This window comes from Coloeus monedula (genome assembly GCF_965178545.1).
Source record: "Coloeus monedula genome assembly, chromosome: 28".
Lineage (NCBI taxonomy): Eukaryota > Metazoa > Chordata > Aves > Passeriformes > Corvidae > Coloeus > Coloeus monedula.
The window spans coordinates 60,077-86,578 of NC_138808.1; the positions used below are offsets into that span (position 1 = coordinate 60,077).

The 26,502-nt window shown below is 43.1% G+C and overlaps 2 protein-coding genes across 2 annotated transcripts; both read left to right on the top strand.

Moving 5' to 3' along the window:
- The first annotated feature begins 3,317 nt into the window (after positions 1-3,317).
- POLB (DNA polymerase beta) lies at positions 3,318-12,503 on the top strand. Its single transcript, XM_082298414.1, has 14 exons — positions 3,318-3,432; positions 3,510-3,567; positions 3,642-3,708; positions 4,227-4,301; positions 4,819-4,877; positions 5,600-5,649; positions 6,069-6,120; positions 7,084-7,138; positions 7,225-7,297; positions 7,780-7,850; positions 8,569-8,655; positions 9,592-9,656; positions 10,193-10,332; positions 10,947-12,503. The coding sequence occupies exons 1-14, from the start codon at positions 3,372-3,374 to the stop codon at positions 11,039-11,041; spliced, it is 1,008 nt and encodes a 335-aa protein (XP_082154540.1). The 5' UTR covers positions 3,318-3,371; the 3' UTR covers positions 11,042-12,503.
- A 1,059-nt stretch (positions 12,504-13,562) lies between these two features.
- Positions 13,563-26,384, top strand: VDAC3 (voltage dependent anion channel 3). Its single transcript, XM_082298312.1, has 9 exons — positions 13,563-13,630; positions 15,545-15,616; positions 16,736-16,785; positions 20,875-21,027; positions 22,090-22,142; positions 23,435-23,662; positions 24,573-24,723; positions 25,621-25,678; positions 25,893-26,384. The coding sequence occupies exons 2-9, from the start codon at positions 15,550-15,552 to the stop codon at positions 25,982-25,984; spliced, it is 852 nt and encodes a 283-aa protein (XP_082154438.1). The 5' UTR covers positions 13,563-13,630; positions 15,545-15,549; the 3' UTR covers positions 25,985-26,384.
- Positions 26,385-26,502: the final 118 nt, after the last annotated feature.

The following is a 26,502-nucleotide window of genomic DNA, read 5'->3' on the forward strand; positions in this document are numbered from 1 at the left end:
GCTGCTGTGCTTGAGGAAAAACCTTCGGGGGCCCCAAATGGATACCTTTTCCCACCATGTGGCTTTCAAAAGCCCTCCTCGTTCTTCCTAAACCGGTTACCCTGCTCACTGTCCCTCTCCTGGACATAACTTACCTATCAGAAGCCTCAGTTTTGGATGTCATCCTTGACATGGGGCAGGTCCATTTTGTGACACAATGAACATGCTGAATAAATTTGAAGCTTCATGCTCAATGCAAGCTGGAAGTTACAATGCTCCTAAAAAAAAAAAACCCAAGAACAAAAACCAAAATTACAAAAACACCTTGCCACCCCTGAACACTCAACCCAAAATCATAAGCTTAAATACTCCCTGCATTTAAAGCTATCCTCTTCTGGGTGTCTTCAAAGCTTCCATTGCTTTAGAGGCTAAAAGCACCTACTGAAAATAAAAAAAAAAAAGCTGAGATAAGATGAAGGACCCCTCCCTTTGTTGAAGTGAGAAGAGAGCTCATACCCCACTCCATTCCAGAGACGGAATGAACCCCTTTGGCAAAGGCTGGGGTTAATATACCCCTGACTGGGCCCGCCTCTCGTTCCCATGATGCCCGGGAAAAGGGAGGAGGCAAATACCACAAGGTATAAAAGCCCTCAGAGGAGCTGCTGCTGTTTGGCTCCTCTGACTTAAATTCAAGTTGAGTAAAGGGCTCAAAAGAGAAGAAAACTTCTTCAGGGAAATGATGATGCTTTCTTTTTTTGCTTTTACTTTGAGCTGAAGAGCAGATGAGTGGTAAGACATAAAACTTTGTGTTTTGGTAGTGCGGCTAGATAAGTGTGATAATTTGTTGTTAACGTGCATAATTATTCCTTAGTGATTACTAAGTAGTACTCCACATTTGGTTAAGTAGGGTGGAGAAGAACAGTAATTACATGAATGATGTAACTCTCCTTGGGACCTCTAATTAGGGCTATATACATTATAAATAAAAATAAGAAGAACTAATAGACTCCTGGGTGGCGTTGGGGTTGCACCTGTGCTGGACTTGCTCCCGTATGACATTTGGTACTGGGGCGTGGGTAGGAGTGCCCTGAAATGCAGATTTAAACCCTCAAAATGCTCAAAAAGGGAGAGCTTCCTTCAACTGAACCCCTTAAAATGAGGGAACACAGAGGGTGTTTACCTCTACTTAATCCAATACAATGGCAAATAAATGGCTTCTCCCCTTTAACTTAACTCCCTAAAATACAAGAAAAAGAGGTGTTTTCCTCACTTTAAATCTCTCAAATGATGGAAAAGGGGGGTTTTTACCTCGATTCAAATGCTTTAAAAGGCAGGACAACTGGGCTTCACCCTCAATTTAAGCCTTAAGACGATGCAAATGGGGGAGTTAGCTGTAATTCAAACCTATAAAATAGCATCATCAGTGTTTTCCCCTTCCCTTTAAACTGGAAAATGGGGATTCCCTGTCAGTTGATATCCCTAAAAGCATGGAAGAAGCAGGGCTTCCTTTAATTGTTACCATTAAAATCGTAAGGGAAGGGGATTCTCCCTCAATTTGAACACAGACAGTTAGGGAAAAGGAATATTTCCCCCTCAATTTAAATCCTTTTTCTCCTAGTAACCCCATTCTTTTCTGTGGGCTCTGGGGAGGGACTGGCAAGATGAAAGGGGAGAGTTGAAGGTTTTACCCCTGGGACCCTACACGTTGCCCCCACCTGCTCAGGTGCTGCCCCTTGGCAACAAGGGCTTTTCCCTGGGCATTTTCTTGAAGTGATGCTCTCTGTGCCCAGGTGTGGCTGGCTGCTCCCCGGCCCCTGCTGGATGCTCCAACCGCTGTTCCTGAGGGGGACACTGGGGATGGTCCTATTGGCCCCTCTGGACTAGCAGCTCCCTGCACAGGTGTGCCCAGGTAATGCTCCGAAAGCAGCTGGCCACACCTGGAGCTGCCACACCTCGGAGCGAGGGGGTGAACTGGAGAAAGGTCCTGCTGGTTGTTCCCTCCCCTACATGGGCCATTGTCTGCCCCTGAAACACTGGGGTGCTGGGCTTTCCTTTCCTTGGAAAAGGACTGGCTTTCTTGTCTGGATGCCCGTGGCCAAAACTGGGATCCTGCCTCCAAAACTTCCCTATGCTCTAGGTTTATAATTACCGAGGAAATTTCCCACAGATTGTAAGTGATCACTGGCAATTTTTCCTCTGCAATCGTTACCAAATTGTGTTTCTGTTGAAGCGTTTGACAGTTCCCTTCAGGGGCCAGGGGTTTGACTGGGTTTTTTATGGCTGATCCTGACAGGCCCAGACCTAACCCGAGCACCTCTGTCGCTGGTCCACCCTGAATTTCAGTGAAATATTGATATAGTTTATAAATACTCCCTTTGTTTGCCTGCTACTCAGTCTTTCCCTGTCCATCCAGGGAGATTTACTCCAGCCTTTGTTCTCGACCGCAGCTCTGCGGCCCAAATGCCGGTTCTCACAGACACAACCTAAGTGGAAAATTGCTACGAGTGTTTGCTTTTAAACAAAAAGTAAAATTCTTATTACATCTGGCTGTATGATTAAAATAAGTATATGGATTGATGGTCATCAGGGGAAAGCTTTTCAGAGAAGAAAATACCCATTTTGGTAGCACAGGTTCCATTTTGACAACATCGCATTCTTTTGGGTTTGGGAATCCTGCCCATATGAGAGATCTGAAAATCGGTATTTTGCGATATTTTGAAATTGGGACGTTTTTATATTTTGGAACTTGACGTTATGGTGTTTTGAAATGGAGTCATTTTGGTATTTCTGAACTTGCTGTTCTGGTATTTTGAAACTGGGTTACTTTGGTATTTTGGAACTTGGGTTAGGTTAAAATTCTGATATTTTACATCTGAGATTTTGAAACCTGGTTTTCTTTGGTATTTTGAAGTTTGGTTTTCTATTATTTTGAAACCGGTTTATTCTGGTATTTTGGAACTGGGTTACTTTGGTATTAGACCGCGGCTGCCCATGCAGCCTGGAAGAGTGCCGCTAAAGCAGACTGGCCAAAAATCTCAGATGCGCGAGGCAGAAACATGCGTGCTGTGCGTGAAAAGAGGGGCGCGTGAGGAGCGCTAGGTCGAGAAGTACGGACGTTCGGGACCCAGGTGATGGCACCTGAAGCCCACGATACTTGGCTACTTGGGTAAAAAGGGCTACGAGGCCATCAAGACGTGAGGAAGGCCCGTGACACGGCACACTGACGTTTAGCAGCACACCGGCCACCGGCCGCTCCGCTCCAGCCCCCGCGGCCGCTCCGGCGCTCCCGCGCACGCGTAGCGGGGCCGGACGCGCTGTGACGCCACTGCCGGAAGCGCCTCCCCGCGATCGCTGCCCGGAGCTCCCGCGGGCGCTCGGTGCCGGTGCCGGCCATGAGCAAGCGCAAAGCTCCCCAGGAGAGCCCCAACGAGGGCATCACCGACTTCCTCACCGGTAGGTGTGTGCGCTCGGTCGGTTCCGTGGGTGGGAAAGGCCGCGGACTGGCCGCTCTCACCGCGGTTCTCCTGCAGAGCTGGCCAACTACGAGCGCAACGTGAACCGGGCCATCCACAAGTACAACGCGTACAGGTACCGCCTCCCTGCCGCCGCGCCCCCGCCCCGGGGCCCAACCCGTTCGGGCGCTGACCGGCACTGTTCCGCAGGAAAGCGGCCTCGGTCATTTCTCGGTATCCGAGCAAGATACGGAGCGGGGCTGAAGCCAAGAAGCTGGTAGGTGCTCGCGCCCGGGTTGCCGGCGGGAGGATCTGGGGCACCCGGAGCGGGGACGAGGTGCCGGAGGTTCCTGGGAAGCGTGGGGGCAGCCCCGCTTCTGCCAGCGCCTCTTTCCGATACCCGAGTCAGAGTTCGGGGACGGGGACGAAGTGTGCCCACTGTGGGGGTTTCGCAGCTGGAACTGGGCGTCCCATCTGAGTCTTTGCCTGTAAAAATATCTTTCCCCTTTGCTCTGTTACTCCTCTGTTGATTCAGAGATCTTGAGCAGTAAGAATCAAAGCCTTGTTCAAAATTATTGCTTCGAGGGAACTTGCTATAGCCCTTGAATTAGTGTTTATGCCATTTGTATTGTGCCCCTGAATTCTTGTGCTCTTTTATAGCCCAGTATTTTATTGTGGTCTTGGGTGCCCCATAGTTCTTTCTGGACTCTAAATTCTAGGGAGTTTTCCTTGCTTCCCCATATAATGGTGGTTTTGAAGTTAACTTGTTTGTACTCCACCCCCCCCAATATTTAGGATGGAGTAGGTGCTAAAATAGCTGAGAAGATAGACGAGTTCTTATCCACTGGAAAACTACGCAAATTGGAAAAGGTGGGTTTTTTTCCCCTGTTCTGTGGTTCTCGATAGTTGCTTTCCTTGATAACTTGCAAAGTAGCCTGCTTGCTTTGCACATTTCTGTTGTTGTTGTCCCTGGAGAATCGTAGGAATGGTGAACGCAGAGTGTACGGTAAGTAAGAATCAAGGATTGAGAAGCTCAGCCAAAGCCTCAAAACCGTCTGTTTATGAAAATATGTTAGCTCATGTGATCGGCACGCGCAGGTCTTCTGTCAGAAGTGGAATTCTGTCTCTGGAAGGCCGTGGAGATTTGTTCTTTAGGCCTGCTGTTCGCCTTAGCATGGATAGTTGGGCGGTTTTCAGGCTAGTTACGTGTGGCATTGTTGTGATTCGCCGTACTACCCTCGGTACTGTTTTCCAGTGACTTACAGTGAACCTCCAGACCGGAGCCTGAGCCTGACTAAGCTGTTTTGTCTTCTCAAGGCTTTTTTTTTGTTTGTTTATTGCAAATGGAGCAAAGAAGGATTTGGGTTGCATTGTTTTGTTTTTGTAGATTCGACAAGATGATACAAGTGCTTCTATCAACCTCCTGACACGAGTCACTGGCATTGGGTAAAAGTTTCTTGGGGTGTTTTTTCGTGTTTTTTTTTTTCCCCCCCTTCTGTTCATTTGATAGACTTATGAGCAGAATTTGGGTGATTGCAAATAATGAAGAGATTGAGCCTGAGTGGATGATGTAACGCCCCCACTGACACACTGCAGTTGTGATTACGGGATTGACTGAGACAAAAGGGTATAGAATCATCAATTACAGACTTTGTGGCACAGGAGTGGAAGTGGGAAGCTCCTGTGTGCAAGCTGAGAGGGGAATGAGGGAAATGCCGGTCAAGAATGGAACCGTGAAAGTCCAAGAAAAGCGGCAGTGAGGATCTGGCCTTGGGGTTTTTGTAAAAGGAGAAGCAGAGCCTTGAAGCAGGCATCGAGACAAAAACATGCGAACAAAAAAGCCCATCAGGACTCTGCTGCGATGTTACCGGGCATTTGGTGTTACTGTCTGAAGCAATACTGCCTATTTGATGTGATGTATTTAATTTTTTACAATTATACATTACTGTATAGTTATATTGATGCTAAAAAATGTGCAGGCCAGGCTTTGGATCTCTGCTGACCGAAAGCATTAACTGAAAATGAGTATGCTGAAAAGATGTAAACAGCACAAGCAACCTCAGTCTTGGCCTTTAAGAACTGAGATAGTTATAAAGAATTCTAATGTCCCATTCAGCATCGTAAGATTCTTACTGTTCCTGATGCCAGACTGCCTTGTCTCTTCGCAGTCCTGCTGCCGCTAGGAAGTTTGTCGAGGAAGGAATTAAGACTCTAGAAGGTAAGTGTAAATTTGGGGCCTCTGTTCATGCTCCAGTAATCTTTTTTTTCTGTCAAGCTGCCTCTTTTACAGTGGTACTGTAGTAGCATATATGCCCTGGGTTTTGAGGAAGGTGTGCAAGATGCTAAAGCTAGTACACAGGCTTAAGGTATAGTGTACGTATCCAAAGTAAAGGACGTGCAGGTTACGTGGAAGATAACGAGGATTTTGGCTCTTTGGTGGTCTGTTAAGTCTTTATCAGAAGTGCTCTGTGCATATGTGGTCATCCTATCAGCTGTTGCGTAGATAGCTTGAAATTCCCTGCTTTGAGGTTGCGTTCTCGTTAGGTATTTTTTGCATGTGTCATCTTTGCATTGGTGGAAATTTACCGTAAGATTTTTAGTCCTCGGTTAACTATTTTGTTTGGGTTTTTTTCCTAGATCTAAGAAAAATTGAGCACAAGCTGACCCATCACCAGCGAATTGGGTTGAAGTAAGCTTTCTTGGGTGCAAGTGCTTGGCATTTTTAATGAGTCCTTCATACACCAGGGTGTAACGTAAGATTATGCAGGCCAAGTAAGGTTCTCTTCTCTCTGTGCTCTACGTGCTTTTCAGCAGTTATTTAGAGCTTTTGTTTCATTGGGGTTGAAAGGCTTAGTCTCTGTTCAGAAGGAAGTCAGTATCAAGTTCCTCAGTTAGCTCATGGAGAACCACTTTAGTGAGGTTGTGGTGGTGTTTCTTCACGATCTGCATAGAAGTGGCCTGGACTATTTTTTTATGTGCTGTGAATGAGGTAAGACCTTTGCATGTCTGAACTTGAGAATGCTGTGCAAAATGTGTGTTTGTCCTTCGGTATTCGTCCACTTGAATGCTGCTTGTTGAGTGTCTGTTTGGTGTGCTGGTTCTGGAAGAACTACAGTTGTGTTTGTCAGAAGCTGCAACTGAACCAGATGTGAACCAGATGCTGTTTCACTTGGCCTCTTTTTCTCCACAGTCAAGCAGCATGCTGACAATCTGATTTTTACAGTGGAAGGCAAATATGTTTGGAGCTGTATTTGAGTCAGGAGCTTCCATTTAACTCTTTCCAGAATAGGTCACCTCTGACCATGGGTGAGGGACCCCTTCCACTCAGCTGGTGGGCTGAGTTTCGTCAGGAACCTTTTGTATTTTCAGAGGGCTAAGTAAATACTAAGCAATTGGTTATATGGTAATACTACTCCCACCTCATAGCAGCTCTTTGTATACAGTGGAAATACTGAAACTGTGTTCCGAGCGTTGTCAAACTTGCAGTTGCGAGTTTTTGCTGTTGCCTTGCAAGATGTTTTCTGAGATGTTTGATGAGAGTTGGGAGCTTTTGTAAGATGGTATTCTTTCCTCTGACATACATTTAATTGACTAAAATTTTAAGATGCTGCCCCTGCCACTCTTTGAGATATTTTTATTTTTGTACTTGCAGGTATTTTGAAGATTTCGAGAAAAGAATCCCAAGGGAAGAAATGCTGCAAATGCAGGTAAGAATCTCTTTGTTAAGAATGGGAGTACTGATGGCCGGTGAATGATTGATGCCTCTAAACACACTTCTTTCCTTTTTACGTAGGAAATTGTGCTGAAGGAGATAAAGAAGCTGGACCCAAACTATATTGCTACAGTCTGTGGCAGTTTTAGGCGAGGTTGGTACACTATGATCTTGTTATCTCTATTGTGGGATAATAAGCAAGACAAGTTACTGTGTGTGTTGTTCTTCTTGAGAGAGCCTATGCTGGAACCTGGCCTTTCCTGTTAGTATTGTCTTGACTAGCTAGTTCAGTGGTGAGACACATAAATCTTTGCTTCTCCACCCTTCCCCCATAAAGAGTAGGATGTTGTAACGTGAATTGTTTGCTTTGTTTTTACGTGAACGACATTTGTGCTTCATTGCTATAGAGTGCAGCAGGAAAGCCTTGGATCTTTTCTTAGGTATGGGGTGTATAAACCTTTTGATGAAATAACAAGATTCTTTTACTATAAGATTTTTTTTTTTACTAATACCTAGAATAGCGACCATTTTCTGCTAGAAAAACATGTTTCCCAGAAGAGGTAAGATGGACATTCACCAACATTAGTATACTTTGCTGTACACAGAAGGATTTTTCTTTGCGTCTTTCTTGCCTAGGTGCAGAGTCAAGTGGTGATATGGATGTTCTCCTAACCCATCCCAGCTTCACATCTGAATCATCCAAACAGGTGTGTTTCTCAGATGCTGTGGATCAGTACTGTACCTTGCATATAGTCTCAGACTTGTATTGCAGCTTTTTGTGGTTTTGTATTTACTGTAATATTAAACTCTTCTCTTGGATCACCATGTTTATTTTGAGGAGTTTAAATTACTTCTCAAGTCCGTGTATTATGTTGCGTTTCTCTTGCAGAACTGGTCAATATGCTTGTTTTTATCCTTCTGTCCTTCCTCTTCCTGTCACATGCATTCCCCCACTCCCTTGAATTTGAGTGCTTTTATAATGCAGAACTGTAAAGCCAGCTGGATTAAAGGTAGACTGAGTATCTCTTTATGTAGCCGTAATCATTTAGATGATAGGAAACTGTCCTGCTGCCCTTGTAATGTTTTGGGACTAACTCTGAAGTGATATTAATGACAGTGGTTTTTCTTCTTGTGTTGCTTCTATAGATTCATTGTTTAAAACCTGAATTAGATTTGTCATTTCCAACTAGAGGCAATCTCACATGGGGCTATTGGTGGAAATGGTTTTTATGTTGCATAACTGTAATTTTATTAGCTTTTTCCCGGTATTATTGTTAGGTTTTTTCCATTTGGGTCAGATTTTGTGTAGAATAGTACATATAATTATGATGATGTCCTGTATTTATATGACCCTCTGTCTAGGAAATAGGTAAGATATTCTTGTTATTTGTGAAGTAATTTCTTCTTCTTTACTGTTGTTCCTAGTCAAAACTTCTGCGTCATGTTGTAGAACAACTAGAAAAAGTCCACTTTGTCACAGATATGCTTTCTAAAGGTGACACAAAATTCATGGTAAGAGCTTTTTTGGTGGTGAAGGATGTTGTGGGGGAATTACTTTTCCTGACAGAAGCTAGAATGAATACAAGATATGTTGCTTGGACTGCTGGAGTTGGGGGTGGGGGATGGTGTGTCTGTGTGTGTTTTTTTAATTCTCTCCCTTGCACCTCGTAAGAACTTCTGCAGTTAACTCAGGGAATCCCGTATGGTAAGATGTCAGTATTAGAAAGTGTACAGGTATCTGCATAGTTCTGAACCCTGCTGACATAACCTTCCTCACATAATGTCAGTTGTGTGTGTATTGCTGGATGTTTCCTGGAACCTCAGCGCAGCATCGCCTCTTCAGTTGCACCAGTGACCACTTCTGTAACTGTGCCTCGGGATCTTGGAAACATTTAGCTTTGATCTCAGAGCTATTTTTACCTGATTTTGTCTAATACATAATATACTTTTGTCTCCTTTTGTGTCAGTTTTGCTGCAGAACAGATTTAATGGATAAGCTACTAGACACAGGATATAATAGGGATTATGTGGGATGCCTAAAGCAAGTAATGAATTACAAGAACATTAATTTTCTTAGATCCCATGCTGATAGTGCAGGGTTTTTTTTCTTTTCTTAACCTGCTGATATTTGTATGTACTGAAAACCCTGATAATAATTAGGACAGGGAAATGAGGAATCCTGCGATCCTTCCTGGTGCAATAAAAATTTAAGAAGCAGTTATATGCTACATTGAACAACAGTTCTCATAACAGTGTAAAATAGTGATTCACTGTATTCTGATGTCTGGCTGTTCTAGTAAAATATTTATTCAATTCAGCAGGGATTTATCTTTGCTTTCCAGGATGACTGAGGATTATTTAGAGGTTGTTTAGGGATGGGGAGGTAAAGATGGTTCTCAAATCTGTTTAATTTCATTTGAATTTCTTGCTTGCCTTACTTCCTCACAGGGTGTCTGTCAGCTGCCAGATAAAGAAGATGGAACAGCCTATCCACATAGGAGAATTGACATCCGGTACACACATCAAAAACCCCCACCCAAACCCCTAGTTTAGCTGTCTGCTACAGAGTAGGCATTTGCATCGGTTTTCGCATTCAAATCTCTATTTCCGTGTTCAGAACGTGACATTTACTGGGTTTCTAATGCCTTTGCAGTGTGGCAGCCACTGGACAATTGCCAGTAACAACAGCAGGTTATTAGCAATAATGCTGTGTTTCAAATAATGATATTCTCTTCAGATTCAGAATTGTGTCCTATTTTATCTTCCTGCTTTGACACTGATTCTTGGCAGGAGTGCAAGCATCATAACCAGGTAGTGGCTGAACACCAATAACTTCTGGGTAAGGGTGGATGTGTTGAACCTTTCTTTGATATGCAGTTCCTTTCATTCTTGCATCTGGCTTGTGGGAAATTAATTGTACAGAGTTGCAGAATGTATACACATAAATACAAAGTAAACCTACAAGTGTCGGAATGACTGAATTCTAAATGGCTTGTACCTCTTTTGTTACGTATTTGTCCTAAGTCTGCGCTTCTGTTTTTTATTCTAGGCTTATCCCGAAAGATCAGTATTACTGTGGTGTACTGTATTTCACAGGAAGTGATATATTCAATAAGAACATGAGAACTCATGCTCTGGAAATGGGCTTCACAATCAATGAATATACCATACGTCGTTTGGGTGTTACTGGTAAGTCTGGGCCTTTGCACGGAGTATTCTTTCTAGTTATGCAGTTTGTGTGATCTCCTTCAATTGATTGAAGTGTTTTGGAAATACTTCTGATAAATGCTATAGTTCGTGAAATTTTTCACAGTGTCCTTTTTGGTACTGGACACCATTACAGCAAGAAGGGGCAGCCCACTAATGTACAGACAGCTCTGTGGCACAAAGTTACCTCTTTGGGCCACCTAATCTGCTTAAAGTCTTACTGATTTAAAGATTTTTTTTCTGTGTCATGGACAGCACATACTTGGTTTCCTACTCTTTTCACAAGGTATGTCATATCCTTCAGTTGCTTTGTTTTGGAGGAGAGGTGACTCTATATACCCACACACAATTATGAATTTATTCAGCTGCGTAACCGCATGGCCCCAAAGTTAATTCATGACCTTGTTTCCTTTGATGCTAATGAGAATCAGCATGTAAACACTATGAAAAGTTCACGGAGGGTGGGGAGGTCATTCTGGGTGGGTTTTTTAGGTCTTTTACCTACAGCAGTTTTGTCTTAATCTTGCAGTGCATTTGGCATTTCTGAATGGTACATGCTTTCCACCTTTCAAATAGCCTGTGTAATTTGCTTGCAGGAGTTGCTGGAGAGGCCCTGCCAGTAGAATGCGAAAAAGACATCTTTGACTATATCCAGTGGAAGTACCGAGAGCCAAAGGATCGGAGTGAATAACTAACTGCTTGTCTAGATTTGTAGCCTAGAGAGGTGTTTTCATAGCTTATGAACATGTGAAAGTCCATAGTCTTACTTTGGATGTTACTGGAAAAACTGTATATTACTGATGTCTAAAGCAAGTCCATGGCACTCGTACAGAATGTCTAGCGAAGATAAATCCTGTGAGATTTCATTTTCATATAGTCACAGAATAATTGGGGTTGGTAGGCACCCCTAAATATCGTGTAGTCCAGTCCCCCTGCCATAAGCAGGCTATCTTTGACTAGGTAAGACTGCTTAGAGCCCAGTCCAATCTGACCTTGAATGTTTCCAGGGATGGGGCATCCAGCATCTCTTTTTGTATCTTATATATATATGTAGATACCAGAATGAAAAAGCGGGCTATATCGTGAAGTACTCCTAAAGAGTACCATTTTCAACTGTCTGTATCTCCTCATACCTGTGTGAAGTGTCTTGGTGTGGTGCTGAAGCTCACGATGAGTTGTTTGTGTAGTTACTTGTAAAATCTTTCAATATGGGTTATATGCTAAGGTGACCATTCTGCTGTTGCATGTGACCTATGAATTTTGCTACTAGATATGTTGTAGTGCCATTGATTGCAGTGCTCTGTGTTTCATTTAACTTGTTTGGCTTGGTCTGATTAATTGATGCACTGCTACTGCTCCTGTAGATTCAATCTGCCCTTTTTTATATGCACACCTGTCAAATCTTATTTTACATACCTCCACTTTAATTGTTGGGAAAGGTAATGAATATTTTGGATGTGAGAAGAGGTCTCTTCAAGAATGCATTACTAGTTGTATTTGGGACAGGGATTCTGTTGGTCAACTTAAAACTTTTCAAAGTAGTAAACTGCTAGCTTCCATGTGTTACAGAGCATGAGCGTAGAATCTATTGCTGCTACTGTATTTGAATACCTTGTAGCAGTAAGGCAACCATATTACAGAACTGCAAGCTTGAAAAGATGAGACTATTTTGTACATAGTCAAATCGACTACTGCTAACTATATAACAGTTCTCTTGGTTTCTTAATGGTTAGGCTCTTTATCAGCATCTACGAGGGCAGAGAGGATTATGTATTGTTAGACTACTTAACCTGGCCCAAATCATGAAACAGGCATAATACTATTTCTTATTTTTATCTGACCGAAGCCTGCAGAACAACTACATTTTTAACTTGTTCTTTTACAAGGAGAGTTGATCAATTGTAGTAATGGAGATTATAGGCTGATGCTCTTAGTTATCCCTATATTTTCTTCCATTTTTCTTGTTGGGAGTTTTAATTCTTTTCTGGGAATATTCTCCAGTGTTAATGCATGCAGTAGTATGTAAGGTAACTAGAAGTTAAGTTGGTACTATGTGAAGTATTTTGATGTCTCATTGTAAAAATATATATAGCTGATATACTTAGTATTTTCTTCAGTAGTCAGTAGGAATAAACAGACTGAATATTCCATCATGAATGTGTAATGGCATTTGATTATTATTTTATTAGCTGTAATTTTAGGCGATCAAAAAGCAGTAACACATTTACCATCTTTACAAACGTTTCCTGGGCAGCACATAGCATTACACTGATGCATTCTCCATCCTCTTCAACATGTAGCTTGGAAGACTACTTTGTCTTGGGCCTTGATACAGAATTTGTTGGCTTTGCAGTCTCTCTCCATGATACTGTGAATTCTTCTACATGCAAAAAAAAAAAAAAGGCTTCTTCAGAGAGCTTGCTTGTCTTTGTGAACTGTATAAATACACAATGTGTCCTATTTTTTTCTTTCTTTCCTTTCTCTCCCCACTCTCTAAATATCAGTTTGACTGGCTTTTCTTCTAGACTGCTTTACTAGACTGCAAAATGTCTGGTAGTCTTGGGAGGCAATAGCTGTGAACCTTGTGCCTATATCGCAGGGAATCTGTGTAATTGGGCACGTACTGTACTCTTGGTGGGCACATAGGCAACCTTATTTATGTGCAGAATAACAGTTGGGCTTTGTCAGCAATACTGGCTGCACTGTTCTGTCAGTGTTTGGTTTTGTCCCAGTTGCCAAGTCTTGCTTCAAGATTGGGTGAGCCTGTCTCCTTCCTTCAATTCAGGGCTATAGTGGCCCTTACGAAGGAGTTTGAGCAGTAGTTCAAAATGGGGCTGACGATGCGTTAAGGATGTTCGTAGGTAGGTTGAAGGGTTTGAGAGGAGCTTTAGTGCCCGCTAGAGTCTCATACCGACTCTGACAGGCTGGGTGAGGCAGGGCTGCCCTGCGGCTCCGTGGGCGCGGGGCCTGCGGCACTGAATACCTCCGCAGGCGCCTCCTCCGTGCTCCCAAGCACCGATTTGTACCGGCCGCCGAGAGCGGCGGCGGCTCCGGCTGCAGTGCCGCCTTTGGCCGCACCGGCACGAGGCCGGGGCGCGCTCCTGGGCGCGCTCCTGGGCGCGCTCCCGCGCCGCCGCCGCGCCTTGACCGCGCGCGGGGGGAGCGGGGCCGGCAGCGGGCCCGGGGGGCGGGGCGGGGCCAGGGCGCGTGCGCAGCGGCGGCGGCGCGCATGCGCACGTTGGGGCGCCGGGAGCCGGAGCGGAGGCAGCGCGGGCGGCAGGTAGCGCCGGGGCCGGGGTCGCGCAGGGGACGTGGGCCGCGGCGGGCCGGGTCCCGCGGCGCTGTCCGGCCGGAGCGGTGGTGTCCTTCGGGCCTCAGCGAGGCCGAGGCGGGCGGCCCTGGAGTCACCTTGCCGCGGCGGGGCTGGGCCAGTGGCCCGAGGGGGCACCGACCGCTGGCTCCGGCGGGAATTCCTCGTCCTCGGGTCCACGGGCTGCCGAAAGGGCACCCCCGGCACGCGGGCCGGCTCTGTCTCTTGAGACCGGGCGGCCGGGGGTCTTGCCAGCCGCTCCGGTTTCTCGGCCGGGAGGGACGAAGTGGTGGGGCGGCTGCGACCGAGTGTTCCCACGGCGCCGGTAGCCGGGGAGACGAAGAGGCGCCGGAGCGCGCCCGCTCCGTTACCCGTTGCGTAACGCGGGCAGCGCCGGGGCGGGGGCGGCGCTCCCGGGCCCGCGCAGCCGCCGCCGCTCCGGCTCTGCCGCCAAAGGTGCGTGACGCCGGCCATGGGCAAGGCCCCCCCGCGTCCGTCAGGAAATGTGAAACCGGCCTCACGGGTATTGTTATTTCTTGTGCAAGGGCGGGGCGGGGGAGGGCCAGCTACAAATCCACGGTTATGGAGCGTTCTGTAATGTTTCCACGGGCTCCAGATCCTCTAAACCCACAGGTACGTATAGAAGCATAGAATATCCTGCATTGGAAGGGACCCACAAGGATCATCGAGCCTGTGTACTGATTGATAGATAGATAGATAGATAGTGCAGGTTAGTTATTAAGTCACCGAACAAAGAGTGCTTGTATACTGTGTGATGTAAATTGCCCAAGTGCTTCATTTTAGGAAGGGCTTGCTGTCTGAAAGCAGGACAGTAGTGCTGCATTTGCGACAGGGAAAGTGAGTACAGAGGTACGCAACTAAAATGGTGGAAGACAAGTGATAACTTTAGGACTTCCACGTGTTTTGCTTGCATCATTGCTTTATAGATTAGTCTTTCAGTCTTTTGGTATAAACAAATGGGGGATCAGGGATTTCTGGTGCTGGGTGTTGCAGAGAAGAATATGACCAAATGCATCAGCAGTAGGAATGGCAAAGAATTGCCCTTAAAATCAAATGAAAGGAGCATCTTTGATAGCTTTTCTCTTCCGGAGCAGGTGTGCCTTTACATTTATGCAAACTAATTTTAGAAGAGGAAGGCTAATTTTCCACTGGGGAAGAGTTTTCCTACTTCTTTACTGTGGACTTTCTGATGTAAAATCCCTAAATTGTGGTAACTTAACAAAATGTATCATCTAAGCTGCAATATTAAATGCCTGTCCTTTTGAGCTTTGTCCTCCAATGTAGCGGTAACAGTATTAGGAAATGTACCCATATTAGCAAATTTAGTTTTTGTTGCTCTGTGGGTGCAGTGCAAAAATACTCACTGATGGCTACTGGACAGTGTACCGAGATGTGTTTTATATTTTTCACATCTCTGAAGAAGCTTTCTGTGAAGTCACAAGTGCAGATGGAAGTGAGACTGGTTTTCCTTTGGGCTTGTTAAGTGCTGACATCGTTTGCCACATGGGGTCCCTTTCAGAATGGGTCCTGTCACAAAAGCGATGTTTCCTCGTTATCAGAACAGCAGTGAGGCTCCCGTGAGTTCTTTTTGCAATGTAAGACTGTGAGGCCAGCATATGTAGTTGAATGTAATACCTGGGGTTCAGTGATTCTAAATAATGGATTGGCTTTCGTAACGTCCTTGACTCGAAGCTTGTTTTTGACAAAGCAACAATGATGCAAGGATGACTTTGATGAACATTCTTCAAAGATCTGTTAGTTCTGTGTTGCTGATGTATTCATAGACATTTATAAATGCTTTGGATATAGTTTAGATTTTATGCTGTTACAGCTAAAATTCTTACAGCTGTCCGTATGTTTCAGATCCAATGGCTGTCCCACCGTCGTACAGTGACTTGGGAAAGTCTGCCAGGGATGTATTCAACAAGGGATATGGTGAGTCAGACAGTGATGATGGTTTGATCACCTTTCACATTTTTTCCTCAGGCATCTTGAAAATGCCAGTAAGAACATGAGTACCTCAGAGATTCCCTAACATCTTACAGCAGAAAATCAGCAGAGGCCTCTGGAGCATCCAGCCCCTTTTGATTCTGAACTTTGGATATGTGTTATGAAAGTACTGCAGTGGCAAAGACTTCCCTTTGAGGGGAAGGTTACAAGTTTGACCCTAAGATGCACTCCAGAACAGTCTCTGAAAAATGCTGCACCCTTTTTTTAGCTTCTGATTTTTCTATTTAGTCATGAAATCAGAGATACTGATGTAGATTGCCATAGGGGAGACCATGTGTGGCAATAAACAGGTTCCTGAGGCAGAGTGATCTCTAAGCCTGTTGTTAAAGCTGGAGTGCAAATATTTTCATGGTATTTGCATTTCTCCCTTTTCTGGAAACAGTACTAGAAAGTGTTGATTTTTTAAAATCTGATTTTGTATGTAATAAAGATTTCATTTGTATCCCGAATCCACATGCTACATAAAACTAAAATGCACTGTGGTCTGTTCTCTCCCACCCTGGAGTTCAGACTTTGCTAAAAATCAACTCAAGTTTCCTGCTTTGGTGTCAGTTACTTCAAGCTTTTCTGCTTTGCGCAAGGTATTTCCCCAGATTCAGAGCAGACAGAAAAGGAAGAAAGCAATAGTACCTCTGTATATGGCACTGATTGAAGTAAGTTGAAACATACGGTTTTTGGAGTAGAGGAAAAGACAAGTTTCCCGCCTTGCAATCAGAAATACAAATGTAAAGTAGGTAAATCAGAAGAGAGGGTTAACTGTGTTGATGGGTCCCAGACTGCAGGTAGCTATAAAAGGTGGAGATACTTGATGAGTGGTGTCTATTATGACTATAGATTATGAGGCCACTTCTCTGGGTCGTCACAATTCCTTCAGCCATTCTTCTCGTAATCCTCATAACCATTGGTATGATCAACAACTGTTTAAACATGAAAATAGGCTGTTTCAGGTTGGTGTACCCTACCTGGCCTACTTTGGGTATCTTGGAAGTAAGACTTGTTTGTATGTTGCAGTGAAACAGGCGCTGTGTGCTGTTTCATTTTCAGGATTTGGAATGGTCAAGTTAGAGTTGAAGACCAAGTCTTCCAGTGGGGTGGTAAGTATCGAGGGCTTTCAACATCACCAGCATGGCAATGGAAGGACAAATTCCTGAACTGGTAACAAGTATTAACTTGCTGGCAGGTGTTGCTTCTCTCTTTCATTTCTCATTTTAAAACTCATAGCTGACTGAACTATTTCTACAATAGTACGTACCTGATGTAGCAGTCTTTTCTTTTCCTGTGGTGTGCAAGAATTTTCACTCATCTTGTTGTTACTCTCCTCCCTGTTCCCATTGACACATCCCAGACGTGAGTTTCTTCACCTTATGTAGCTCTCATTTCTACTTACGAATGCAACTGAGTTTCCCTGCTGTTACTGGTTTTCGTAGGATTTTTAGTCCAGAGGGACTTTTATCCACAAGGTCAAGGGGCAGATAAGCACCAGATTTTAACTTAACTGCATTCTCACTCATTTCCACTGTGCTTAAAATTCAAGACCTAATTAAAACTGAAAACAGTCCTTCTGTGGTACCCAATACGTAGAATTTGAGATTTTAAGTAAGCTTTAGCATTCCAAATAACAAGAATACTCTGTGGTCCCCATTTTAATGATGGAGAATTGAAGCTTCCTCACAATTTCACAGGAGGCTGGCAAAACCAGGAATGGGTGTCCTAACGTTGACCTTTAACCACAGGCATATATCATTTACTAGATAATATTTTTCTCACGCTGACTCTGAGTTCTCCACATCTTACCACTCAATGCTGTTCTGATTGGTAAGATGAGCTGCTTTTCAGCCTACTTCATAGCCATATTTGCCTTAGCTCCCTTCTTTTCTTGCATTCTTATTATGCAAATATGTAAATTCTTACTTCTGTATTACTGTATTCTGTCTCAATTGAGCTTTTGATGATTACTTGCATTGTGCACCAGGAATGTGTGGGCAAGAGGAACTGTGTGGTCTCCATACTGTGGCTGCCTCCGCTTACTGACATCTCGTTGATAGGCAGTTTTCCTGGCTGGAAATTTTCCTGGCTGGAAGTTTTGATTCTCAAATAATATGCTAATAGTTAATGATGCCATCTCCTGATTGTGATGGAACATGAACAACTGTATTAAGTTCTAAAATGGGCTTTTTCTTTTCCATGCAATTTTCATTGGATGTTTATCCAGTTGGTAAGAATAGTGACTGTTTTGACACGTTGGCTCTTTATTGCTTTGTCTGACAAGGCTTTCTGTGCTGCATACTGTCATTTGTAAACTGTTAAATTGTTTGTAGTCGTGTTGTTATTCACGCTGTGCAATTTGACTGTTTCCATAGCTCTAAATCTGCTGTATGATCCATGTATGTAAAGCCATTTGCAATCTTTGTCCAACAATCCACAACAAGAACACTGTAAAAACAGCGAGAGGGAAAACAAGATCGATATGGTATTGGTACAGTTGTCTGTTGCTTCAGGATTTGAGCTTGTTAGTGTTTCTGATGAGGATTCTGATACAACAAAATAGAGTTTTGGGGATGGAGATGAAGTTCGGAACAAAGCGTGAGATCTAATTCATACATGGATACTAATAGTACCTCTGATTGTTACGACACAAACGTGGGTGTTTTTCCTGTGGACTTAGAAAACAACAGTGATACCTGTAGACTTAGAAAACCACAATGATAGTGTCTAGTGACTATAATTGTTTCATAGATTGCAAGTGGTTTTGCCTACTAAGTGCATGGCATTCCTGTAGATGCCGGGCACCATCAGCTAGAAGGACAATGAGAGGCTAAGCTTAACTGCTGGTGCAGACTGGTGTGTGACATGGAGCCAGAGGAAGTTTGATTTTTCAGCTACAAAAAATTCATGAAATGATGGTTTGGTGAGATGTTCTGGTTTGCACAGATAAAGACTGATTGGCAGCAGGCTTCTGACTCTGTGGCTTCTGCTTCCAGAAGCAGATTGAGTCCTTGATGCCTGACAGAATGCTTTGGCTTTTGATCATAGGACAATGCAGGGTGTTTTATTTCCTCTGGCTTTGAGACAAGTGTTTACAATCCCTCCTTTGCTTGATCTGAGAAAGAAACCAAGCTTTTTTAGTCAGTTACCTGCTCTAAGATTAGAAGAAAGTTACTTCAGTTACTTACTGAGTTCTGACGCAGGTTTGAGATGTCTTTATGCTGAATTTGTGGAACCTGACATTAGAACGCTGTATAGCAATTATCTTAAAGGGTAGTCTTAATGCATCCTGGCTTCTGTCACGTTTTTGTTATCTGGCTAGATGTGTTATTATAACTGCTGTGCTGCTGCAGGGGTGCATTAGCTTAAGCAAGTCTGCCCCCCAGGCCAGCAGTGTCCCTCACGGCCCCAACCTGTGTGTAAGGAATGTGCCCTGGCTCCCTAGCACTTCACAGCCATTTAAAGAGAGTCTTTGTATCCTTGTATGCGTTGCAAAGTCCAGAATTGTGAAAGTAATGTACACAGCATCCAGGAATACAAACCTGGAACGAGAAGGATCTCAAAAGTCAGGGTTCCAAAGCTTGGATATGTTGGCAATGGATCCTGCCATTTCTTAAGTACTGTATCTTTCAATGTTGAAACTTCAAGAGAGAAGTAACTTGGAAATGTAGCGACAGATTATTTGTCGTTCTTCAAGGGAAATATTTGGGAGATGAGGATAACAAATGAGAGCAGTTCTCAGATGCTTCTCAAAACCTAACTCATACACCTTGAGCTTACTCTTGCAGCAATATGCCTATTCGCTGCTTAATACTCAGCTGTGCATGAAGCACTGAGTAGACCTCTTGAGCTATTCCAGGAGAGACGTATATTGAGACTTCAAGTCCACTAAATAACGGGAAGCTCTGATGTGTGGAGGACTGGCCGAATAGCACGTTACAGAATACATGTTATACAAAATTCAAAGTGGTTGGTTCCATTACACTACTCGGTGAAGGACCAGCCTGACAGAGAGATGTCAGGGTGCTGTGGGGGTCACGTTACTTTCTGATACTGTAAAGGAGGAAAGGTCTACAATTTGAAGGTGCCTTATGAAGGGTGACTTAGCTTCTGAAGTGGAGTTACTGGCTGATGTAATGAAAGAGAAGTTGTTGGGGACAGTACTAAAGTCATCACCACAGTATATGAAGAGTCTAAATGACAGTAGCATAAATGGTAGGGGGAACCATAATGTTAGGGTGCAGTAGTTGGTGTGAAAAGCATCAGTTCTCCAAAAAAACATTTTCACTGCTGAAACATGGGCAAAAAAATAATTACAATGAAGAAACACACAAAATGTTTGGAGAAATGTGAGAAAAAACTTTTTTTTTTTTTTTCTTCTTTTTGCTATTCATCTAACAGTGTAACTTGAATGTAGGATTGCTTTTCCTAAGGGGGAGCGGATTTCCAGGACTGCAGCAGGTGCTTTTTCATCCACAGTTGGGACAGTACTAGTAAGATGATAAAGGGAATTAGAAGAGATTGTGAAGAAAAATCCAGGAATATATACAGCTTTGTATCCTAAGCAAGTATCTTTTTATATCTGGGTATGGATTCACGTGAGGGTACAGAGCAAACTGTGGAATGTTGAAATAACTGCCGCTTTGGCAAAAAAAAAAAAGAAGTCAGAAAAAGGATTTTTTGACAGATAAGCTAGGGGAAAAGTGCGGTAAAGTTAAGATTGGGGGGAGCAAGTAATCAAACTGCCATGACAAAAAGTAAATGAAGGTGTCGAGTCTTTGTGTAATAGGGCTTTTTCCAACCTAGGCAAGTTCCAAGGCTCTATCAGTACACCTCAGTAAAAGAAATACTCAGAACCGAGATGCCAGAAGGCATAGCATTTTGTGACGCAAAAGAAATTATTTTAGGTGGGGATAGTGAAGAGGATGACGATGATTTTGAGGGTTCTGTCAAAAGGCCTAAGGGTGTGAGTGCTGGCACTTGACAAGTGGTAAAACTGAGTGTAATTAAATATAAAGGCTGCTGAAACTCATGACCCTGTGATTAGCTCAGTCGATTGGAGCATGGTGCAATAACGCCACGGTCACAGGTTCGATCTCCATATGGGCCATTCACATAAGAATTGGACTCGATGATCCTTCTGGGTCCCTTCCAACTCAAGACTGTTTTGTGATTCTGTGATACTATGTTCTTGACAGGAATTCACTGCAACTGGTTCTTCCAACACGGACACAGGCAAGGCTTCAGGCAATCTAGAGACCAAATATAAGGTCAAAGACTACGGACTTACATTCACCCAGAAGTGGAACACAGATAACACATTGGGAACAGAAGTTTCTGTGGAGGATCAGGTAAGACCAAATAGATATTTTGGAAATGTTCCTGCAACTGGTATGAGAAAGTGTTGAGTTGAACAGAAAACACTGGAGAATGAAAATTGCACAAAAGAATCTGGAGTACTAAAAGAAGTTATATATATTTGCAGAACACGCAGGCTGGGAGTGGGGGGTGCTGGCATTCTCAGAGCCGTGTGCTGCTAGGTGATGATTTGGGGGTCCAGTTACTGCAGTTACAGGTGTGTGGAATTACCTAGCTGATTGAACCTAACCATGTAGAACTGTCACTGCTGCAGTCATGCAGGGAAACCAAAGACAGGTCTCATAATTTTAAGTGCTTTAATGTATAAGGACTTAAGTTTGGCTGCCTTGAGATTGAATATATTTTGTAAGGTTGAAGAGAAAGATGAGTGTTTGCAGCTTGGCGCTCCTTACACAAAGGACTGCTAGCATACAGCACTTTCAAAACACGGTTCTTTTGGACCTTAATTGGTTTATGCCTTTCACTGAATGCCTCGAGTACAAGGTAATGATGCCAAAGGATAGTAAAAATTCTGTAGTGCTGTCTGCCACGTATGGCCATTCACGTTTGTACTTTTACCCGTGCTTTAAAATGGAAAATGCTGTCTGGCTCATAACAAAGGTGGGGGAAAATGAGACGGTTATACACTTCGGTTATACGCTCTGTCTTAACAGTATCTGTAGATTATGAGAGAAATTTTTGAGCTACTGTATGGATTGCTGGAACTATAAAGAATGAGCAAACATGAACTGAGTAGTTTTCTTTCTGTCATTATTCTGTGAATATTTTCTTGTTGTCAGCACTAGATGTGTCATCTTCCTGTATGTAAAAGCATACCCACCAAGTCTGTGCTGTTAAAGGGTTTCGTTGTGGGAAGAAAAAGCTCTATTTTAATGCTTCATCATGCAGCATCTTCAGATTTTGTTGAAAATCATGAGGGAGACATTAGGGTTGTATTTTGTTTTCTCTTTAGACAGGAAGTAGAGTTCTAGTAGTGGAATACAACAAATTATGTTTCAACTGATTTTTGAGCAGATGTCTATTTTTCTTTGCAGTTGGCTGAAGGATTGAAGGTTGCTCTTGACAGTACATTTGTACCAAACACAGGGTAAACGTTTTCTATTGCCTTTATCTAAGGAATGCTAGAATTTCCCATAACTTCTAAAAATACTTACTCTGCTCATTGTGTAAATGCTCAGCATTTATTGGAGAAGATTCTGCAGTCACTGTAGAATCTTCTGCAGGCAGTGGATAATACTGAACTCAGAAGGACAAGGTCTGCTAGCAAGCATTCTTCAGCTTTTTGGCCAGTGGCAAATTTACTGTTTTCCAGTAGGTACTAGATCTCTAACTCTCCCCTTAAACAACTAGGTCTTCATGGTGTTGACAGTCCTAATGCTGTCAACTCAGTAAACCAATTTTTTTTTTTTTGCTAATGCTTTTGGCCAGATGTCTGTGCACAGTTGAATGAGGAGGTAGAATGGGCAGTGGAATGGCACTTAGCTGTCTTTCTCAATTCTCATGTGCTTAATTTCGGTAAGTAGCAGAGCAAAGGAGGGGTGTTTATGTCTGAATAATGCACAAAGCTTGTGACTGCTTTGCAAATAATGACTGGTATTTATTTATTGTTGGGGAGAGCCTGTCAGAAGAATCTTGGGTTTGAAATACTGCTTGGATATGAGGAATTAGAAGCCAAGTCAAAAATGAGACCCCAGGCCTAGGTGTGAGTAACAGGCACACTTCTGTCTCTTGAGTGGAAGAGAAAGGAGGTTGGGAAGAGAATTAGAGAGGTGGTAAAGTTTTGTCATAGTTGTGTTTGAATTGGTAGCAAAATCAACAGAGACATGCATTGGAGAGAGGAAGAGGTATCACAAGAGGGACAGAGAAAGGCTGACTAAGTGGATGATGTCTGGAGGATGAAGAAATCCGTTTTCAGTAGAGCAGACTGGTACCCAGCAGTGAAGAAAGGAAAGCAAGCACTGCACAAAGGAAGGAACAGTGGGGAGAACCAAACAGACAAAAAAATCATTGAAAGACAGGTGTTGCTGCAGGGTTATGGATGCTCATGAAAGAAACTGATGATGCCGTAACACATGATGCTTGCAGGGAAAAAAAATTGAAACCGGATGGGTTTTAAAGCATTAAGGAGAAACGATTTTGGGTTTCTTTGCTTCTTGAGGATTGTAAGGAGTTTGAGGTGGTAGGGGGAAAAGTGGCACCATGTGAATATACGTAACACCATTATCCTTATTCCATGCCCTCTTCATCAGCAGTTAAGTTTCGAGTAGGAATTACAGTAGTTTCATTAACTGGCCGTAAAGGAATATATATCGGAATAAAACTACATACATTGTATACTTGTATCCTACTGCAGATAAAACGGCTTGTTTCTCTCTGCAGGAAGAAGAGCGGAAAGTTGAAGACCTCCTACAAAAGAGATTATGTACATCTAGGCTGCAACATAGACATTGATCTCTCTGGACCAACCATTTATGGCTGGGCAGTGTTGGGCTATGAAGGCTGGCTTGCTGGCTACCAGATGGCTTTTGATACAGCCAAGTCTAAGCTTTCACAAAATAACTTTGCCTTGGGATATAAGGCAGGAGACTTCCAGCTGCACACTAACGTGTAGGTATTACCTGAGCCTAGAAAAACATTATCAGAGGAGCAAAAACTGTAGGAGTAGTTAGCAGTAATGGCCTTAGGTCAAAGGTGGGTAAATGGAAGGGGATGCTGATTTGTTTCAAATTAATTTATATTCAGTATTTTCATTTTCAGTACAACTAAAACAGGGGTAACTTCCCGAGTCCTGCCTGTCTTGATACCTTGTTTCAGAGTGATTTTGGGGTTTGTATATCTAAGATGGTGATGTAAAGCCACTTTATGTTAATTTGTAATTAAAAGCTGTGAGCTTTAACTTCTGTTATGGCACTAGACAAAAGAGCCTTCAATTAAACTACTGTACCTTCTCCCTCTCTCGATCAGACAGAAGGTTTCTCCCCCCAGAAATGCCCAAGGTGAAGGAGAGAGGCATGTGTTGCATTGTGTTTGTCTCCAGCTGTCATCACTGTGCAGCTCTAGGCTTGGCATTCAGATGCTTTGAAGATGGTGTATTTAAACAACTGTAATGCAACAACGTTATTTTCAGTCTTCTCATTCCCATAATTGAAGTCTCCTGTATTGTTACTGAAGTCTCCTTTATGTGTTACTGCACACTGGCTTACTTGAGACAAGCAACCATGTTATCTGGGTGTGGGGTTTGTTGGTTTTTTTGTCAGAACCTCAAACTGTAGGTCTCTGGCCATTGCAAAGTCTTCTTCCATTCTGCAAGCAAAACATGTTTTGTGTAAAAAAGAATATAAGCAGGAGTCTGCCAGCTCCAGCTTCGAAGTAGTGAGCCTGGGTTCAGGGAAGTATTAAATCTCCCGGTTCATTTTAGGAGATAATGATCAAATGACTGTGGGGATGGGTTAATCTGTTAATCTAAAGAGTTACTGAACAAGGCAAGGCTTGACATACTTGCATCTATTATAAACAGGAATGATGGCACTGAGTTTGGTGGGTCTATTTATCAGAAGGTTAATAATAAGGTTGAGACATCAGTCAATCTTGCATGGACTGCTGGCAGTAACAACACACGTTTTGGTATTGCTGGAAAGTACCAACTGGATGAGAAGACTTCCATTGTGGTAAGAATTTTGTTACAGAAATGAGTATTTCAAGCTCTCCTAAATACTGAAAATTTGTGTTATGAAGCAGTTGCTTTAACTAGTTACTGAGGAAGTATGGTAGATGGCAAACTGTGGCTTCTGTTGTGGTTCAGATTTAAATTTGGACCTCACACATCACACTTGTGAAATTATGGGGGGAAAAAAATCTAAAATATAATTTTGTCTGTAGGGAAATAGTCCAACTAGTGTGCTTGGAATAGTGTGCTAGTGTGCTGCAAAATGTATTTTAAAAGGTAATGAGAGGACGCAGTGTCCTTTTAATTCTTAAATCCATAACGTGAAACCATGTTACAGTTACAATGGTGGAAATTCAGCTGAGCTTACAGCCTTCTCCTAACAGTAAGTTAACCCTTGAATGTTAGCTGACGTGTGTGTGTTTTAATACTAAGAACTGAAGTAGTGAGCATTTATGTTTCAAAACAACAATTAGTTCCAGGACCATTGAACCAAAATTAAAGTTGAGAAATACTACTGTAAAGAGCTCAAAACTTAGTAATGCAAGAAGGGGATTGCATATCCATTTATTGCTCATTAGAAGAAAAAAGAAAATCACTCCTGAGTGATGTGAACAAGACAGGCTCTGAGGGACTGTAGTAAGTAGCTCTTTAAAGGATATAGAGACATAATAGAGGGGGCAGTGAAGAACAGTGTGGCATTTTGTGTAGGCAGAATTGGACCACCATTTGCTTAAACTGGAAACTCCTGAGAAAAGATTGGAACATGCTTCTAATTGAGGTTGGTCTACAAATAGCTGAAGAGCATTAATGCATAAGCCACCTTCTCAGGGCACTGGGACACTTCTGTATGAATACTTAAACACACTGTATAAATACTGTGATTTTTTTTTTCTTGTAGGCTAAAGTGAACAATGCCAGCCTCATTGGAATTGGTTACACTCATGCCCTGCGACCTGGTACGTAATTCTCACTGGTAGAAGCAAATAGTATTAAGAACAGAAGAGATGAACAAAGGAGCTAGAAGTCTTTATGCAGACTCAGAGAAGTAAAGGATGTGTTTGTACACAAGTTTCCTGCAGCAACTAAGCCACATTTAGTGAGGTCAAGTACCTGAGGGAGAGCACTGTACAGGGATCTGTGTGTGATGGTTCTCATTACTTGCTTTTGTAGGTGTAAAGCTGACCCTCTCAGGCTTGATTGACGGCAAGAATTTCAGTGCTGGAGGTCACAAAATTGGTCTGGGATTTGAGCTGGAAGCTTAACACAGCTTTAAGTAAAACAACTGGTGGTGCTCTGGAAGATGAAGGAAAAGCGTACCCAGTGCATTTCAGCCTTAATACTACTCTGAAATTTGAAGAAGTGTGAACTTTCTACTCTTCCCAAGAATGACTTTAACCTGATGCTGAAGTCCAGAGAGTGCCAGCACAACAAATAAAGACACTTGAAGGCGCGTGCATGGAAGTTGTGATGTTTGTGCCACATTTCAGTTTCCTGTATTTTAAATCTGTTCCAAAAAAACCAGAAGAAAATCCAACCTCTCCCCATTATTGTATTGCATTTTGCATGTCCTATACTTCACAGCCTTTTATACAAGGAGGTCTCTGTGCTGTAGTGGAAATTTGGGGTTGCAGCAGAATGAAATAAATTGGTCACAGAACGTAAGGTTGGCGTGTCTTGACTCTCACCAAAGTTCCATCAAGCTGGTGGTTTTTTGGTTTTTCTTTTCATGAAACTTTAAGCATGGTTAATAGATAATCTGCAAATGCTTTGTTATGAGATA